We start from the raw sequence: 19,650 nt of genomic DNA, 5'->3' as shown, positions 1-19,650 counted from the left end.
GCGAGGACATTTCTGTCTCTGAGGAACGTTGCCATCACTGGCCACGATTTGTGTACGTTGTATTGAAGAATCTCAAACGATTTCATTGATGAGTTTGTTCGTCATCGCTTCGTTCGCTGGCCTCGTGCCATACTTCATCATTTGGGTCTTCGATTGTTGGTGCATCCGTCGGAAAATGCGGCGGAGATGATCCAATCGGTATCGCTTGCCGCTGCGTGTATTTCAGAATCACCAATTTGCGGTATTCGGGGCTCTCCGGGTCCAGTTCCCCCTCGTCATCAGGGCCGGACGTGTTACCGGCCTCGTTGACAGTGGTGACCTCGTTGATGAATTGGGTAAGTCGGTGTTCTAGGCTATCTTGCCGAGTGTCAGATTGAGGCAGACTGGCCGGAGTGGGTTGAATGCTGAGCCATTCATTGTCGTCTGGTTGCTCGTTCATGGTGTCGTCCGGCTCGCCTGTGCGGCGCCTTTTCGAGGCCGCTTGGAGCCTTGTTGACCCTTGGCATGCTAGTGGTATCACTGTTGGTTTGGGATTCTTTGGCCTCGTTCTTGAGCCCTTTGGGCGGCCAGGGCCTCTTTTGAGCTGAGTAGGCTGAGTCGGTTCAGTGACCTCCTCTGGTAATGTTTCTAATTCTATCGCTGCGGTCTCCACGTCGATTACAGCATCCTGGGGGTTCCATGGGGGCTCTTCTTCCCGTTGCCCCTCCGGAGCGTGTATCGACGCTTCGAGTCCATTCGCAACCATGGGGTCTGCCCTAATCGAAGGTGCTTCGTTGCCGGTGCTTGCCGTCACTTGGAGGTGCATAGGAACGCGGTGATATGCAGGGCAGTTGGCCAGCGCTTGTTTGGCTTCGTTCATCGCTGCAACCTTCACCGGACATTCCCGACTTGTAGGGCGATGCCCTTCGCCACAATTGGCGCACTTGACTGGTATCGCTTGCCCCTTCGTCGACGGACACTCCCAGGTCGGGTGTCCGTTGGCGCAGTGACCGCATTTGAAGAAGTTGGAACAGTGTGACTGGATATGCCCCGGCTTTTGGCATTTTCTGCATAGCTTTATCCGCCCCTCACGACAGAATCGTGATGCATTGTGAATTTGCTTCCCCCACACGATTCCCGAGATGATCGCGCGATTAGCCACGACTGGGCTGGTGAACTCGATCAGGATGGAGCCCTCCGCCCTCTCACCCGGACGGGTCATCCATCCTAGATACTGAATCTTAGCGCCTTCGCCCCAGTTGTTCTGCCTGAGCAGCTCAGCCGCAACGTCAGCCATCGTCTCCGGAGTAACCTCCATCGACCTCACGGGAATATGGTACGCCACCACTCCCCATGACGGTTCTTGGACCACCGAGCCTGGTCCAAAGGCTCTCAGCCACGCAGCATGTTTGCGGAGGACCTCTGCCCCTGCCGCACTGTTGGCGATCATTGCCACATCCCCCGACGGCAATTTTCGAGCGGCGACAAAGAAAGCCTGTCCGGCCAGTACCCCTGAATTCTTCTGACGGGCATTTGTTACCCTCTGTCGTTCAGCCCTCTCGACCAGATCTTTTGGTGTCAATCCACGGATTTGCTCGCGGTTCATTCCGACCTTGACGATGACCTCTCGGTCCTCGCGAAGTTCCATTTCCGGTACTCCTGGAGACGATGTGCCGCCGCTCCGGGTGATAGGAGCCGCAGCCGTAGCCAAGTCGCGCTGCCATTCTTTGGCCCGGAAGTTGCGCCACGCTGCCGCAGAGTTCGCCGCGGGGGTAGATAGTGCCGTCGATAATGTGTTGGTTGTCTTTTCAATGGTATTAATTCGCTGGTTCAGGCGTTCGGTGCCGGCGTTGATCTTGGTCAGCGCCTCAAGCACCTTGGCCATCTCCTGACCGTCTCCCCGTTGGGCGTTTAGTGCGTACTGGCGGACGGCACGAATATATCCAGTGACGTACCGGTCCTCCGTGCCATTGTTCTCGATGTGGTTAAGCACCCGGCGGGCCCCTTCCGCGATGTCATCCATGGATCGGGGCGGATCCGCGAGGGCCGTGCTTTTTGGTGTTCCTCTCCTGTCAGGGGGCAAAATCTGTGCGTTCGCACCCGTCCCAACCATCGCTGCCATCTCCCCTATGAAAAGGGTATCAGGCCGTAGCGCTTGAGGTTACGATTACGATGAACTAATACACGAGGCCGCGAGACCTCTGATTGGCTGGATATTTCAAGAAAACGTTTTTGCCAAGAAAGAGTTGTTCTGGTTGATGTGTCTACCTGATACAAGACCAAACTCCAAAGAGCGCTCCTAGGAACACACCAAGGGTACTCCCAGGAGCTCATGAACAGGCCGAAAATATTTATGCCAGAGAGGCAAGGCGTGAGGCCTAAAACTCAACAATGTCGTACGCGGTTGTGGAGTAAGTCATCAAACACCATTGTTGGATCCACTTTACCAGCCCTTCAAATTCCTTTACCAATCTTATTTCCAAGATTCAGACACACCAGCCCTACTCTTTGATCAGGGCAGTAGCATTATCAGCATAAACCCCTCGGCGTTGTCCAAAATTTGCTCGGTTAGATCTCGCGCGGAGCCTTTCTCCAGTTTCCGGGAAAGATAAAGGCATGAGCCAAGTATATCAGTGTAGATTTTGTGACAATTATACAGGGAATGTAACCTGAGGCGTTCTCAACGGACACGGGCCGGGCAATTGGATGATAAACCACGGTCGGAGTCACTGGCGATAATAAGTTCGCCAAAAGACGCCTAGTTTAGGAATAGAAATGAATAGATGCTTTAAGGTCTATACAAGGGGACACGGCGAAAGAACATTTACATTGGTCTACTTGCTTTTTGAGGGCAGAATGACAGCGAGGTTTGAAAGGGCTGGTAAGTGGGGCTGGCCTACCAACACCAAATGGCACCACCTTTATTTTATCCCGATTGATGTTAGATTAATGATCAACATTCGACAAACAGTCCTGTAGAAATAATCTCGAGTACAGTACTTGCTGGGTCATACTAACACGATAAACGTCAGAGTCGAGACCCGTATAACCGCTTTTTCATAGCTCCAGTATTCTCGTCCACCACAAATGAATCTGACCTCGAAACATCAACATTTCTGCCTCAGCGGAGTTCACTCCGCTAGTTTCCATTGGGACGAGCAAACAAAATAATAGAATATCGACAGGAAGACTCGGCCGGCTGAAGAACGCGGTGCTGCGCTAGTCTCACTGGATAAATGATCTTTGTCGATCCTCGCAGTCCGAAGATTATAAAAGCCAAAGCCCGCCTACAGGAACATGGCTATAACAAGGTGATCTTGTCTTCCAGCGTATCAACCTGCACAGCTTTGTCACTGCTACAGTACAGTACCAAGCAAGCAGACATCCCTAGAGAGCTAGCACCCCATCAATAACTCAAACACCATTTAGATAACTAGCACTCCATGAAGTCCGGTAAACTATCTATTGGAAAACAATTTTTTTTACCACACCTAGATCTGTCAATTCAACGACGTATAGAGGTTGCTATACACACCGGATAACAGACGCACTAAGGATTGCCATCTTGGGGACCACGGGGACATGTGAGTATGCAGGTAGTAGATGGTTCGACAGCCGACAGGTAGTCTTCGTCTACCATTCTACTATCTACTCATGTACTTACAGTTGGGCCACCTACAACCACAGAGAGACCATCTTAGTCGCGTGTCACATGCAGTTACCACTTTCTAGATCTTCGAGGTAAGATAAAAGCCCTACCCAGCCAAAAACTAAATAATCGACGTCTAAGTTGTGGTTAAGCACTCCCAAATGGAGGGTGCCTTTGGAAGGTGTGTGTTCTATGGTTGCCTTGTCATGATCTGGGCCTAACCTTCCAAGGTGCCTTTTTTAGCCTTTGCTCATCTTCACAGTTGGTGCAAATAAGAAGAAAGTAACGGTGCGTTCTTCTACTTTGGCGGGGCTTTCTCCAAGTGCGAGTAAGCTGAATGCGTCTAGTGCATGCATGTGATTCTCCTATCAGAGCTGGACGCGATCCGCGGCGTTGAGCGGCGAGGGAAGCCATGATCTGTTCCCAGTAGAGATCTATGGATGTGTAGCGTGCATCTCGTTTTACTGTGACTTGACATTATAATTAATTGACACAGTACAGTAACACATAAGCACCATGAATTTCCTTTCGGGGGGTATCTACCTCGGCCATTTCATTTCCGAAGTTGAAGGAACTGAAAGCATCTTTCGAGGCACGGCCTGGCCCGCTAGCAAAGTCAAAACACGCCAATCTATCCTCATTCACACGATGTCTGTCGCTGATGAGCAAAGTACGAGGACAGAGGAGAAATACCGTCCCCTCGACATCCCTAAAAACGAGATCCGTTTACTTTCCTTTGATACCACTTCCGAAGATACCTCTGTACGGCTCAGTCTACAATGCGTATCCCTGAACGATTTGATGCCCGAATATATTGCGTTTTGCGGCCAGAATACGTCGAATGATAGCTCACAGCTCTCTGAAGCCTGGAGGGAAAAAGTCAAATTCACTCTTGACACGCCCCAACGCGAGATCTACGAAGCCACCGCAAGGTTTATTGGGGGTGACTATATATGCTTGAGCTATACATGGGGAGATCACAAAATGGAGAAGGCCACACTCTTTCTAGACGGCGTCGCAACAGCTGTGAGCAAGCATCTAGAAGCAGCTCTGCGAGACCTGCGATCGAGCTTCGAGTGCCAACTTGGCATGAAAGTCTGGGCCGACGCTCTATTTATTAATCAAGCCGATATTGTTGACCTGAAAACCAGGTCCTGCGTGTGAAGGGTATAATTAGTGGGGCTTCCTCTGTCACAATTTGGATCAATGAAAACGATGATTTTCGGGGTCATGGTCTTCAACCACCCGTAGAAAGGCTTCTTCTCTATGATATGAAACTATATGGTAGGCAGGTTCTGGAAGAGCTTCTTGGGGTTCGAGATCGTAACTGGGGAAGGGCAGTGGCAGAGGATGAGCAAGTCATGGAAGTCGTGGAGGATACCGATGACTTAGTGTTTGACCAGTGTCACTGAGCAGATTCTGATGATGAAGATGAGTTTGGATTTGGTGGGCTGCACTTACCGGATTTAGTCTGCGCAGAATTGTGGATGTTATTTCAGAAAGAGTATTGGTCGCGATTGTGGGTTATCCAGGAGCTGGCGGTTAGTCTCACGATATCGAAGGTGCACTGGGGAGACTCGACAATTGACCTATCGACTCTCCAGGCTGTGAGTGACATTATGCTTACCACTTCCATGTCTGGTCAATATTTGGAGGGACTGAAGCCCAAATTGAGCCTCTTGACATTCATAACTACATGGAGAACACTGGAGGCTACGTCGGGTGTAACAGAATGCTTGAATGATATCACTGCCAGGGAACTTAGCCTACTCGCCCAACGAGCCAGCTGCTTACTCCCACAGGACAAGGTCTATGGGCTACTAGGGTTATTTCCGTCGTTTGTGTCAAGCGCGGTGGTGATCGATCACAGTCAAGAGACGGCAGTGCTCCTTGCTGAGCTTTGTGCCGTGGTCCCACAACGGAACTGTACTGTAAGTAGAGCACCTGCTGCACATCTTTCGCAATCTGCCTCCTATTTCCCAAGCCCTTATCCAGCCTTACTATCTGCTCACCAAGTAGCCTGCTCTATATAATATGAGGGCCATGCAAGCCTCTAGGGACGGTTATAAGGCCCTTATCTTTGGCCTGTCATACATTCTATCTTCTGTCCGCTCCGATACTTTTTGAAGCTGTGCACATTGCTTTCGTTCCACTCCTATATCCACTGAGTGGTAAAATACCACCCCTTCAGTTCGAAAAACCCTTTCTCTCACTTCGTTCGTTTCAGGGATATACGAGAAGCTGACCATACCAGTATGGCAGATACACGGTCTAGAACCAGGCACCTAAACTAGCTGAGCGAATAGATGCCTACTCGGCAACATGGAGGTTCTTGACCAGGCAATCTATCAACAAGCCCTTTCAACGCTGAGGAGGTTTGTGACTTGTGTGCCGGGAGCAGGACCAAAGCAGCAGTAGATGATGGGAGGAAAAGTATCGGTCTCAGAAAAGAAATGGCGACTCTCTACTGTAGATTAAGTAGCAAATCGGGTCATCTCAGTCGTGGCTGTAAAAGAGTGGAACCACACACACCGTAAATCGATCACCGGTAGCAAGTCAAATAACTAATGTAGCTCGGCCCCGCAAGTTGTGATTGCCCGTAGCATTTTTCCTCACCACCCATCAATTATTTGCCTTGCGAAGCTCACTTTATCTCCCCATTGCGTCCTTATTTTATGATGCTGAATTTTTTATAACCAGAACCGTCTTCTAATTTTGCGTGTTGTATTACATTGAACTAGAAATATGACATGGCGGTTCTTTGTGGCAACAATCAGATGCTATTATAGTTGTAGGAATCATCAAACACACCGCCAGATAATGCACTGACGCCCAAATGAAGATTTTGTCGTGTTTGGTTTCTTTAGGAAAATTAGCAGTCATAATGTATACTTGTACATCTATACGGCCGTGCCAGTAGATGAGGTTGGGCACACGGGTATGAGACATGTCGTTAGCCATTCCTTACGAGACACAGGTTCAACAGCCGGTATTGTAGCCGCTCGTGGTTAAATCGTATAGTCTTCTAACGAGGGGCAGATATGGCAAGCATCAGGGTTCCAAAAATCTCTAATGTTCTGAAAGCGAAGGGAGTACTTTCTGAGCAAATTCAGACCATTGCCGAGGCCTATCGTGGCCTCTGTGCCAGAGTTACGTTGACCCTGCTCCCATGGCGCGCTGATTTGAAACCGTTGAGATACTTCATCGAAGTCTAAGATAGCCTCCACCGTCTTGCTCCGTGAAGCACTGTCCGGGCCCCCCTAACACAGTTGACATGTTAATGAACGCGTCGCAATTCTTTCTTCAAAGCTCCTTACTTAGTACTCTCCATCCTGGGTAACCTAAAAGCACGAGTTGAATGCTTCCCCGTTCACCGCAGATGAATAGCTCGCCATCGCGGAATCGAACAACCTAGCGCAAACGAACCATTGAACGGGCCACATTTAACCTTGATCTCTTAACCAAACAGCAGTCACCGCACTGCATCGCACGAACTGCACCAGATCTGCGGAGACAGGTCATTCAAATTTTCAGACGATCTTCAAAGGGATTAAACCAATAGATAAATCTGCTTTCTTGAATATGTGGGATTTGTGAGACATAGAAAAACAAAGACCCTCAGGATACGCATTACTATTTGCCTATGTTCATAGATAAACTGTAAAAGTCTCTCCGATGTCTTCAAACTCACTCCACAGGATGCTCACAAGAGGTATCGAAGGACATTTGATGCTTGGAGGATACCTTTCCTTTCTTCTTCTTCTTCTTGGCGCTCGTGGATGAGACAGTAGCTTTAGGCAGCTCCGGCTCTGTACTATACTGCTGAATGGCATACTCGGTTTTGGCAACTTGGTTTGGTGACGCAGGACTGGGTGATCTGGGCTGTTCGTTTTCTGACTCAGAGACACTCGCAACAGCTTCTTCAGGCGGCCCAACTGAACTAAATGAGCTCTCCGACAATGCATCTTGATTTTGTTGTATCTTAGCCCCAACGTCGTCGTCCGACTCTGATGGGCTGGTCAGTGTGTGTAACAATCTACCGTGGATTCGTTTCCCTTACCGGGCCCTCGGATACCAACGAAGCGCCGACAAGTTTCAGAACCCTTCGTGAGGATCCACAATTTTTTATTCAATTGCTCCCTGAGACTTTGACTTTCCTCCGATTCTCCAGCAATTTCAGTGACTAAGTCTTCAGGCATCTCGAACGCAGTTATAGGTGTAAAGAGTGCCGGCAGTGCGCTGAGAAGCTTTGTTTCGATCACTTCGGTGGCAATGTCGTCAACAAAACGTTTCAGTGCAACCTATATTTGGCAGTACCCAAATTAATAGGATACTTGGAAAAGTATGAGAGTCGCGGGTCTTACTTTGTAGTACGCAAGCATGCAGTCCAGTGCCTCCTCTGAAGCAAACCGTGTCATATCTGGTATGGTCTTCTGAAGAAGAGAATTGTAAAGACCTCGGAGATTGATGGTGTTTTCCACAATGTGGGAGGTTGAAAGTGTATCAACGCCAAAATATGATTGTAGAGCCTCGCGAAACGCTTCTTTTTGGCGATCAGCCCGAGTGTCTTGGAGTGTTTCAGTGAAGTAGTGATTGTAGGTAATTGGATGACCTCGTTGGTGCGACAGGAGAAAATCTTTACTCCCTTTTTCCAGTTCATGCCGTAAACTTCCCAGAGCTGGCAAAATCACCTTGTTGAAAATGGTTTTCGAAGTAGCCCCATCTGCCACATGGTAGACTGCATGTTGAAGGAAATCCCTTGCAGCCCCCCAAGACGCAGCAATATGGCTTTGTGTTATGTCTTCCCAAGGGGTGCATTGTTCTTGGAATAAATCTTTCACAATCATAGGATTAAAGGTTCCAGGCAATTCTCGACCCCTTGTCCTTTTGAGAAGATTTTCAATCTGCCGAACATATTCGTCTCGTGTGATAGGAATTTGATGCTTGGAGATTGGTCTTTGATCTTCGTTCTCGAGGACGTGGCGTGAATTGCCGCGCAGAGAAATCTTCTTCGTGAATTGCTCATTGAGGTTCTGAGTGACTGCTCGGATACGCTTTTGGTAGCCAATGTTGGTTTTCGCATCTCCAAAAAAAGACTCGTTGTAAGTGCCGTCCACGGCTGCTTTGACAAGAGATTGGAATGCTTGGCTGATCTGCAAAAGATACGACCTTTGTTCATCCAAAGTTGCACGAGGGTCGCCGAGTTTCTGCAACTGCGACCGGCAAGAATTGACCTTTGCATTTATCTCGTCGATGAGGCTAGGCAGTTCACTTGCAATCTGACCAAGCAGCAGGCCACTAAGACGCATTCTCAACGAGTCCACCCCCACAAGTGATCGTGGAAGCTCTTCCCAAATTCCTTGGGAGAAGAACTCGCATTCCTGGATGTTCCGGTCAAGTAAACTTGACTGGCCTTTCTCCGAATCCATATTTTTCAAAACATGCCACCCAAGACGGAACTCCACCTCTTGATTCTTGGCAAGCGACACAAACGAAGCCTCACTCTCAGATCCAGGTACCAGTACATCTGGCTTGGAGATAACGCCTAGAGTCCGAATTCCAAAAGGATCAGCATCCCGCGCTAAACGTAGGACGATCTGGTTCGCAAAGTCATTTTTTGCGGAGACGACAGCAAGGATGACACTTCGTGGTTCTCTCATATACGATTGAACCACATCTTGAACTAACTGAACATCGGCTGCCGACTGTTGCCGTGTTTCCGAGTGGATGAGGCCCGGAAGATCGACAATCGTGAGATGTGGCCGATCCGGGCCTGAGACTTCAACCCGCAGTAGGTCATTCGAAAATGCTTTTCCATGGGTAGATATGCCCATTGCCGCTTTTGCATTCTCTATCAAACCCGCAAGGCCGTCGAATCCATCAAGTTGTTCGCAGAAGCTGCCAAGCGAATGCTGTTCTGCCTCACTGCGGGATTGATGAGGGACAATGGAAACTCGAACTCCCACTTGCGAGTTCTTTCGCAGAACCAATTCGGTTGGAAATCTAGTGCATAGATTACTTTTCACTGGAAATGAGACGCCGGAAATAGCTTCAAGAACGGAACTTTTTCCGGAAGATTGGTCTCCACAGACAATTATCTGCGGGAGGGAGACATAGTGGCTGATGCCCTGCGATCGGAGTGTGTCGATGGAGTCCAAAAGATCTAGCTGCTCTTGAGTGCATAAGCTTTCGAGTGCCTCTGTCTTGAATTGTGTCAAATTCATGGCGAAGCTGATGTTTCAGAACGAGTATGGAGTGGTCGATGTCGTTGAAATATTGACTGAAAGTTTTAACTTATATGAGGGCAGCTTTCGAGACCCGTATATTTATATTGTTGAGTAATTTTGGTTCAAAGACCGCCCATCCCTTTCCAAAACCTCTTATACCGCAGATACCTTCGTACCACTGTTACGTCGCATACCATATCAACGCGCCACCACATTTGTTTTGATGCCCTTACTTGATAGCTCCATGTTGTCTCACCTATTAACTCTTGACGTTACAAAATCCATTCTTTGGCGTGATTCATCTCAAACACTGTGGCCTGTACCATGAGGAGGTGGGGTAGCCGTTCCAATTGCGTAGGTAAGAGGGCGTGGTCTCCTTGCCTTATAATCAGGAAGGAATGTTTGCTGTTACTGTAAAAACCAATTCATTGCCAACTTTGATTGACATGATTTTTCATTCGTCAGTAGTTGTCGATCGGCTATTGAAGATCTCCCAGTGTACGCTTTCCCTTTTTCGGTCTTATAAACAGACTACTGTTTTAATTCATTTCGGAAATAGATCTGCAGATTGGCTATGGAACGAACTCGGTTCGCCGCATTTGGAAAACAAAAAAACGCATATTATGGATTTACTTGCCCCTTCAAAGACAAGTTGGCTAATGCAAGAGATTTCGGAGTTCCTGCGAGCCTTTTGGCAATTTCATGATATCCTCAGGTGCCATCTCTTCTAAATTAAAAAGATCCTGCCGCCTCGTATCTTCATAAAGGAGGTGCTCAAAAGCAGATTTCGCCGCCCAGCTGATCTCCCGAAGAAGGTTTTCCCTGCGATTCCTCCAGAATCTCCACAAACCTTTCAAATGTCTCATCCGTCGGAGAAAGGATACTTGACAGTCAGTCCACATTTCGCCATAATCATAATGAGTGAGCCCGACTCACAGTTTTTCGATAATCATGGGGCCCGCCACGGCACCGGACCGATCGAAATGAAGTAAGCTTAGAACAGCATCCCCGAAGCGTTCGGCTAAACTGTGTAGACGTTGTCCAAATTTGCGAATTTCTAAGACTGCACGGCGCTTCCTCCTGTAGAGAACTGAGTCCGGCTCCAGATCCGGGAAAATATTCCTCATCATTTTGTTGACTGCTGTAGCCACTTCAATCTTCCTCGGATTGCCTCTTGCTCTCGGCTGACCAATAAGCTCATCGTGTGACGCTGCCTCTATAACGAACTTCGAGGTGCGCCCCACAGGACTGCCGGTGCATCGGTAGAGGTGCAGGATATGGTTGCATCGCAAGATCTGGAGAAATGCCGTGTTGTCTTGGATTTCACCGATGATTTCGAAGCGTTCGTGAATGGTTAGGTCACGTGATACCCATCTTCGGCTTTGAACGCTGTGCCTTTGGGCCCCCAGCTCTCTCGTGTATTTCAGGGCCGCCCGAAGAGCAACAAGTGATTGAGATCCACCGACCAGAATCAGAACTGTACATAGACTGGAAAACATTCCGCGACCCAGATTTAGTAGCATGTTCTCAATTTTGGGCCTGAAATAACTGTCTTCAGGGGGTGGCAAACCCAGAGCCCGACTCATTTCAGCTTCTCGACACAATGATGACCTGAAGTCAACACCAACACATTTAGTTTTTCTATTTTGTATCTCCATACCGCTATCGTCTTTCCGCTTGCATGGGAAACGCCGACTTGCGGATTGTTGGTTCGCGGGCTGGCCTGAGAAGCCATCCGGCTGACATAACTCAATATTAACTGAGAGATTATCGTGTACTCTGGGAGGAAGAGCATGCCTTTCACCTTGTCCAGGCGGAATATCCACCTCAAGTCTTCTATTATGCATTTCTTGATGCGCAGAAGGATGACAAACCTCAAGCACCTGCCTCTCCAACGCCGGTCGACCTGAGTCTTCGGTTAAATGAGACTGCGAACGCGGGCCGGTGAAAGAACGCCCATCTGGAAGGATATCTTTCAACAGTCCATTCTCATTGTAAAGGCTCTCAAAGTTAAACAAACCCCCTAGATCTGGAGTGGTCGGAAAATCCGGTAAAGGGGGCATCTCTTGACTCCAAACATCGACTTCGCTAGTCTGGGCAGGGTCATTCCCCACCAAGGAAGGCGTAAGCAGCAGATCGCTCTGCTCATCTTTGAATAATTCCATCAAGTTAAATCGGTCAACATCCTCGTCCAGGACACTATGCGAATTAGAGATCGATTCGGCATATTCTTGGACTTACCAGAGTAGACCTACCCCAGGGAATAAAGACCCTTGGCCACAGACATGAAACACTTCTTTTTTCTGAGGTATATAGCTCCGATAAGGGCACTTGTTGCTACGGCAAGAACCCCGGAGGAGCGAGCGCCAGGCCGAGAATCAAACTTCAAGTGCCTGTCAATGCCAGTACGCTTTGCAATGTCTGCACGGTGTTGGATACCGTTGACACGGGATTTGAGCTTCGATGTAAAGTCTCGAGGGTGTCAGTTCGGAAAGGCTCGCAGTAGAATGCCAATATATACCTCGAGATAACGCAATAAAGGCAATGCTGGAATCAATCAAGAACCCGGTGGCCGCCAAGCCCAACTGGGCTAATATTCTGTTTCCATCCGGCAAAAGTTCGTCTACTCCAGCAGCGGTAAGCGCAACGTCTATGTCCGACTCGGTTAACTCTGGACATGCGACTAGCTTTCGAATGAATTCCACAGAATCCTTGCTCATGTCGAATGTACGAACAATAAGACAAAGAAGACGGTAGCGATAAGGTGTCAGATGCAGCGATTGTAAATTTCGGCAAGGCGAGGTTTGGCATCAGTTGTTAAGTATTTATAGAAAGATTGCCATGCTCGCGAAAGGAAATGTGGCGTCTCCAGCAAACCGTGCGTCTGGCCGACTGGACACTCTCTTGCATACAAGAGCGCATATCCACGTCGCATAACGTGATTGGCGTTAGACTGAGAAACTTTGGCAATGGGAGTGCAGATTCGACGTATCATATGCATCGTGGACACATGTCGCGCGAAAAGCAGATCATGGAGAACAAACAATACTCGAGCGTAGAAGGTTAAAGAGGCGTAACTCTCAGCAGTCCGTGGCATTGAATCACTCCTGTTAACACATATCGGACTTACTCACGTTTTCTCAAATATGGGCGATCTTCAGCCACGTAGCTATCAACTGGAAATGTTCGAAATGAGCATGGGAAAAAACATCATAGCTGTGGTAAGACTTGTTTTTAAGCCCATTAAAGAGATTCATCGAGCCCCACATTGATTTTTCAACATTCAGATGCCGACGGGTTGTGGAAAGACATACATGTATGATCTGAACGGCACCCTACCAGGCAACAGAAGAGATAATAACGACATTTAGAGCTAGCATGCGGATCATGGCGGAACTAGAACGATGCCCTGAGAATCAGGTAAGCAAATGTTTCAAGTTCAAAAGATAGCTGCCATTAAACATCAGCTGCCTTAGATGGTCTGGTTTTTAGTCCCAACGAAAGTGTTGTGTAGTCAGCAATTGACACATGTTTCGCGTCACATGCCCGCAGTCAGTATGAGAATGCTGACAGGGGACGACGGAGTCGACGGCTGGAGCAATCAAGAAGTTTGGGACACCGCTCTTCAAGGATCGAAGGTTGTCTTCTCTACACATGCTGTCCTTGCCGATGCGCTCACTCATGGCTTTATTCAATTGCAAAGCCTGGCTTTGCTGGTCTTTGATGAAGGTGAGAATAAAATCGAACTGCTACCTAACAAAACTGACGATAGTGTAGCTCATCATTGCATGAAATTTCATCCGGGGAACCGTATCATGCGTGATTTCTATCACAGAGTTAAATCTGAGAACGGCATTGCTCACGTTCCAAGCATTCTTGGCTTGACAGCTTCGGTTGATCCAAAGAAAGTCCGGTGAGCGAATAAGGAACAAAAAGGATAATCTTGATATATAAAGCATACTGATGAGGCTCAAAGGGAACTTGAACAGAATTTGGATGCAATTTGCCGCGCCCCCTTGGTTCAGCGGCAGGAGTTGGCGGAGCATAGTTCTCGTCAGAACCTAACCAGGGTTGTCTATTCTCGAAATCACGATGACCCAGCAGAGTTACCTTCACATTTCCGGCGTTTGGAAGACGTTGTCATGGAACTGCGTGAAGACAGCGAATCCGGGGACCGTGGCATCCCCGATGAGGTTTCCAGTCTCCCTACAAAGGCCCGAATGATTTGGGTTCAATTAGGCAAGTGGGCTTCTAGCTACTTCCTCACTAGCAATATGCATCACATTTCCAGGCAAATTGCTGGCCAGGAGAATTCGTTCTCACCTTGGTGGCCAAGTCATAGATATTTAAATTTGATGACGATGCTCAGAAACATCCCTGAAGTCCAACTGCAAACGCCCGGTAATGTGTCCGATAAGGTTGAGAAACTCTTGTTGTTCTTGTTCAGAAAAGCCTGTGAAGACTTCTCAGGAATCATTTTTGTTCGAGAAAGAGCAACTGCTTACGTTCTATCGGTGTTGCTTAATAAGCATCCGCTGACCTGCGGTCTGTTTCGATGCTTGCCTTGTGTTAGCAGCTCGACCCGCTCTGAGCCCTGGGCGACACATGACTCTCTGATCTCCAAAAAGAGTGAGGAAGCAGTCAATGAGCTCCGCTGCGGCAAAATCAATTTGATTATCGCCACCAATGTGCTCGAAGAAGGCATTGATCTTCCAGCATGTCATCTTGTCGTTTCATTCGAAGTTCCAGACAACATTACATCCTATATCCAACGCCGGGGTCGAGCACGACAGAATGTTTCGGAATTCGTCGTTATGGAAGAAGGTGATGGTCTTTCCCTAGCTTCACGTCAATGGAATGAGCTTGAAAAGAAAATGGGGGAGATATGTTTAGATCATCATGAAGACCGTCAAATATTGGAGGTAGATGATGGGAAACACAAAGAAATAGTTCTCCAGTTACTTTTACACACAGGGTTTGTCTCCTCTCTCATGATCTCTGACCGATTGGCTAACATAAGGTGATTCCTCCCCTAGGGCGCTGCTGACAACAGAGAATGCCATATCTCATCTATACCACTTCTGCACAACTTTGCGAAGTGGCACACCATGTGGAGATTCTCCTTGTTTCTCATATGAGAGTAATGAGGAAGGCTACTTCCGATCTACAGCCCATCTGCCGAGTGGAGTTGATTGTTCGTTACGGATAGCGAAGGGGCGCCATTGGTGGGCCAGAAAGCAGTCAGCGCGACAGGACGCAGCTTTTCAGGCCGTCCATGCTTTACATCGGCAAGGTCTCATCAATGACCATTTGCTTCCCTTGTTTCATGATGATTCCTGGGCTGAATTGAGTCGGCAAAGCGCAGTGGCTGCCGAACTAGTTCATGTGGTGGATCCTTACAGCTTTTGGAAAGGAATTTCAGGTCATTGGACAGAGCGGCCCATCTACAGATCCCGTCTTGAGCTTTCTGAGAATGGAAACTTTCGACCCGATTTGACCATGGCTCTTTTTACACCAGCGAAGCTACCATTGGATGCGAGCCTGGAGTTATTCTGGGACCATCAAACAACGTTTACGGCAACTTTGCAGCCGTCCAATGTTGAGAGTGCGCTATCACTGCTTCAGAGGCATGTGATCCGGAAGATCACGACCTTATTGTTTCACTCGACACGTTCAAAATCGCAACAGGAAGATTATCCGGAGTTTCTTCCATTTTTTACTCCAGATCTCCCACTAGAAGAGCTTCAGTGCTGGCTTAACATCAATCAAGGGTCTCTTTCCGTTCAAAGTGAGCAAACTCATGTCCCTATCCTTTGCCCTGATGGGTTCATCCGAAGCCCTATGCTGCATTCCGCTCCCCATATTTTTGTGAGGTGGATTCAAAACTTGGATGCGAAGGGACTTATGATTGAATGTAAACCATTTGAGAAAAGGCGGAATATCCTACAGCAAGCGAAACTAGGCCAGTCTACCACCAAAAAAGTCTTTATATCTGCTGCCAAATGCACCATCGATTTCCTGCCTTGGGAGTGGAGCCGGGCCAGTCTCCTGATCCCACCAATCATACAACTACTATATCAGCACCTAATGGCGCAATCTGTACAACTTGAACTTTTTGGAGGTGTGCCAGAGATCGGATTGAGTTCTCTCGCGGAGGCACTCACATCGCCTTCTTCTCAATGGCCAATCAATTACCAGCGACTAGAGTTTTTGGGCGACTCGCTCATTAAATTCTTTATATCGATACATGCCTTTCACACTTATCCACAATGGCATGAAGGCTACCTGTCAAAGCTGAAAGATCTGCTAGTCTCGAACGACAGACTAACAAACGCGGCCCATCGTGCTCATTTGGGAAACTTCATCTGCGCCGATTTCATCACGCGAAAACATCCAATCTTCTCGCAGAAGAGAGTCCGAGGCACCAAGCAAGAGATTTCTAGAAAGATTCATGCTGATGTGGTTGAAGCTCTGATCGCAGCTGCCTATGAACATGGTGGGATGTCACTCGCGCGGAAGTGTGTTGGCAAGTTTCTACCGGAGATTTCCGATTTCACTCCAACATCTCGGCAACCACAAAAACAAAAATGTCGATTCCCAATCCACCTAGAAGCAAAACTTGATCAGCTTCTTGATTTTAAATTTAAGAATCGAAATCTGATCTGGGAGGCACTCACCCACCCATCATGGCAGAGAGACCAAACCACTGGGTCTTACCAACGACTTGAATTTCTGGGAGATGCGGTTTTGGATTTTCTCGTTGCAAAAAGACTACATTCCCAACGTCCAAAGATTGCAGAAGGTCGAATGACAGAGATTCGAGCCGCCTTGGTAAATACCGAGTTTTTGGCATTCCTCTGCATGGATTTCGCTCTCACTGAAGAATTTTTCTACGGAAGGGAGATGACGGCAGGGAATTTCAAGTCGACCGTTGAGCTTAGAGATACCGCATTATGGATGTTTATGCGACATGACGCTTCGGATATTGTTAGGATGCAGACATCGTGCAATGAGATCTATAGCATGCTTGGTGATCGACTCAAGGAAGATCTAAAAAGTGGGCACTCATATCCTTGGGCCTCGCTTGCCCGCCTAGGCGCACCTAAGTTCTACTCAGATATTATTGAGAGCACTATTGGGGCGATTTTTATTGAAAGTGAAGGCGATCTGGATGCGTGCGAGCGCTTTTTAGAACGTATCCACTTGATGGTTTACCTTGAGCATTTTGTGAAACAAGATGTACAGTTAGAGCACCCAAAAAGTGCTCTCGATCGTATTACGGCTACTCATAAGGCCGAATTCCGTGCCAAAGAAACCGAGGATGGTCTGCACGATATCTCTGTTTGGCTGAAGGGCGAAGAAGTGGTGTCCATCAATCACTGTTCATCAAGGAATGAAGCGTTTGTGCGAGCTGCCGATGCGGCCGTAGCGATTCTGTCACGAACTTGAAGTTAGTAATAGGACAGGATAATTGATGTCAATATTTTGCTTATCAGATTCTAGCTATCCAGTCAGTAGGCTCTGCTAGCCTGGAACCATCAACACAGGAACCAATCTTAGCTGAGTCCTGCCCATTTGGCTTTATTGGGGCGAGTGATCAAAATACTAAACCCTCCGCAGGAGGACTCAACTTATTGAAGGCTACGTTGCTGTGTCAAACTCTCTGGATACATAATCTTCAACAATATTCGTAACTCGAAAGACTTAAAAGCCAAAATCTCTACTACATTAACATTGATGAAATTGGGCGACGCTGAGTTCTAATATTATAAATTGCGGCCATGCAAGCCCTGACACGATGGAGAGTGCGTTCAATCTTATGCTCTAGCAGTGTAACTGAAGAATCGAGTAGCAAAAATCGTCCATTCACTATAACTAAAGTCTGTTTCTTCTGCAGCGGTTGCAAGCTTGAAGCCTGCATTGACGACACTCAAATACATATTCTCGTAGATGATGGGAACATTCTTCACATCGATGTGGCCCTCGTACAAATTTCCACCGATCATGCACGCACTCGTGGTTGTCTCGAAGCTCCTGAACTGTTCTTGCAACTAAAGTATCACGAAGACTCTGCGTAAAAGATAGTACCGGAGCAACTGAAGACGACACTTCTTGTGGCTCCGGAATTTGAATATGATTTTCGCCAATATCTGGTGCAATCGGTTCTCCCGGTCGAGATTCATGGGTATTTAGCGGGGGAGTGGCAACAAGCGGATGACCCTCTTCTCGATCGACGATTTGGTATGCACGCGCAAGGAGACGATGTTCGTTCCATTGTTCACATCCACAACTTTTCCACTGCGCCCCACAATTGTAACAGAATTGGGCACCACAGCGGCAGCTATTATCATTCAATGTCAGAAACCAGAGTGGTGAGAGGAAAATAGGGACACAGACGTCATATGATTACAACCATGATCCAGTTCCACTAGTCGCCAGCACGAAAAACAGCGTTGCCATCCATTTTCTTGTGCGGCTAGTAACAGTTGCTGCATAGCAGAGTCATTTGGACAATCGCCTGTATGTGCTCGCCCTTTGCAATTTGTACAAGTCGTGTGCTGGCAATCCGGACATGTGGCTACTTCACCATCGATATGGGATTGCTCAATGAAGGAAGAACACCCAGTGGAGTAGCAGTACGTTCTGTTTGCCGTTTCAAACTCAACCTTCTTTTTCTTGTACAGCTGGACGAGATCAGACTTGAGAAATATACGAGCCGTGCTCAAATTGATGGGTTGTCGGCAGCACCTTGGAGGGAATAGCGACTCGTCTGTTGTTGAAGCTTTGAATAGAGCTTCCAAACAAGAACGACAATACTCATGTTGACAGGGGACACGCGCCACGTTGAAAAATTCTGTATCATCTCCACAAGCTACACATTGAGCAATTCGTAATTTTGATTGACGGGATCGTCGAGCTGCCCAAACAGATGATTCGGCGTGTTCAGTTTCAGTGCCGGTTGTGTCCCCATCCTCCATGCTGTGGTACTCTTCCAAACCGGATACATACAAGATCTGAAGTTTCGCCAGAGTCTCGTCATCCAAACCCGCTGTGTCTGGCTCAATATCATCGGGTGGCATAAGATGTTCATCATCCATCCATTGACGCGCAATAATTCGGTCTTTGGACGCGCTCCCTTCTTCCACCTGAGTCTCAGCCAGGATGCGACCATCAGCTTGAACCGCTGCTGCAAAGCTCATGGCCATTCGCCTATCCTTGAGAGTGTGTGAGACTGCTTCCAACTGCTCCTTCTGTAATTGGAAAGCCAATTCTTCGTCTGTAGGATCTCGAGATTTCCCTTTGGAGGTTTCTGAATAAAAGAAGGCGTCTTCGAGTTGTATCTGGACAATCAGCTCGGCTGTAAACTGATCCACCTCTAGAATACAATCCATCGTGGCGATTTGAATGGTATATGGTAGGTGATCTCAGTATAAAGCAATGGAGGTTGTTAGAATACAATGTTGGTGTGTACTAGAAGAAACGGCCCAAACATTCACCGCAACTTGACCCCTTGGTGCAGCTATGGACCAATCAATTCCCGCTCGGTAGGTACTTGTCTTGGTGACCGAAACAAGCAATCAAAAATTTTATCCCACTCGGTAGTAAAAAAGCTCAGAATTTCAATTATCTACTTCACTAATGCAATAGAAAGATCAAAGCATCTTCCTGTACGTTGGAGATACGTTGACCTACTTGTAGAATGAAGCTAACAACGGGCCAATGGCGAGGGGCCCATCTGTTTCATAACATTCGTGGACTTTTAGGGGCTACAGCCAGAAAACATGTCTCTTTACT

General features: G+C 47.8%; 5 protein-coding genes across 5 annotated transcripts; 2 read left to right on the top strand and 3 right to left on the bottom strand.

Annotated features, from left to right (window-relative positions):
* Positions 1–4,144: 4,144 nt before the first annotated feature.
* On the top strand, positions 4,145–4,792 carry N7508_011092 (heterokaryon incompatibility protein-domain-containing protein; the record flags this gene model as incomplete). Its single annotated transcript, XM_058469152.1, has 1 exon — positions 4,145–4,792. The coding sequence occupies one exon, from the start codon at positions 4,145–4,147 to the stop codon at positions 4,790–4,792; it is 648 nt and encodes a 215-aa protein (XP_058314130.1).
* Positions 4,793–7,315: 2,523 nt separating this feature from the next.
* Positions 7,316–9,852, bottom strand: N7508_011091 (putative dynamin GTPase; the record flags this gene model as incomplete). Its single annotated transcript, XM_058469151.1, has 3 exons — positions 7,316–7,635; positions 7,689–7,929; positions 7,993–9,852. 3 exons carry the CDS (start codon positions 9,850–9,852, stop codon positions 7,316–7,318), a joined length of 2,421 nt encoding a protein of 806 aa, XP_058314129.1.
* A 777-nt stretch (positions 9,853–10,629) lies between these two features.
* N7508_011090 (uncharacterized protein) lies at positions 10,630–12,575 on the bottom strand (the record flags this gene model as incomplete). Its single annotated transcript, XM_058469150.1, has 6 exons — positions 10,630–10,738; positions 10,792–11,332; positions 11,516–11,594; positions 11,730–12,054; positions 12,111–12,327; positions 12,377–12,575. 6 exons carry the CDS (start codon positions 12,573–12,575, stop codon positions 10,630–10,632), a joined length of 1,470 nt encoding a protein of 489 aa, XP_058314128.1.
* An 822-nt stretch (positions 12,576–13,397) lies between these two features.
* N7508_011089 (ATP-dependent helicase dcl2) lies at positions 13,398–17,304 on the top strand (the record flags this gene model as incomplete). The annotated part of the gene is made up of 4 exons (XM_058469149.1): positions 13,398–13,584; positions 13,633–13,768; positions 13,832–14,830; positions 14,892–17,304. The coding sequence occupies 4 exons, from the start codon at positions 13,398–13,400 to the stop codon at positions 17,302–17,304; spliced, it is 3,735 nt and encodes a 1,244-aa protein (XP_058314127.1).
* Positions 17,305–18,577: 1,273 nt separating this feature from the next.
* N7508_011088 (uncharacterized protein) lies at positions 18,578–19,247 on the bottom strand (the record flags this gene model as incomplete). Its single annotated transcript, XM_058469148.1, has 2 exons — positions 18,578–18,727; positions 18,783–19,247. 2 exons carry the CDS (start codon positions 19,245–19,247, stop codon positions 18,578–18,580), a joined length of 615 nt encoding a protein of 204 aa, XP_058314126.1.
* Positions 19,248–19,650: the final 403 nt, after the last annotated feature.

The sequence above is a fragment of the Penicillium antarcticum genome, assembly GCF_028974205.1.
Source record: "Penicillium antarcticum strain IBT 31339 chromosome Unknown utg000010l_segment0_segment0, whole genome shotgun sequence".
Lineage (NCBI taxonomy): Eukaryota > Fungi > Ascomycota > Eurotiomycetes > Eurotiales > Aspergillaceae > Penicillium > Penicillium antarcticum.
This window is presented reverse-complemented; position numbering and strand designations above follow the sequence as displayed.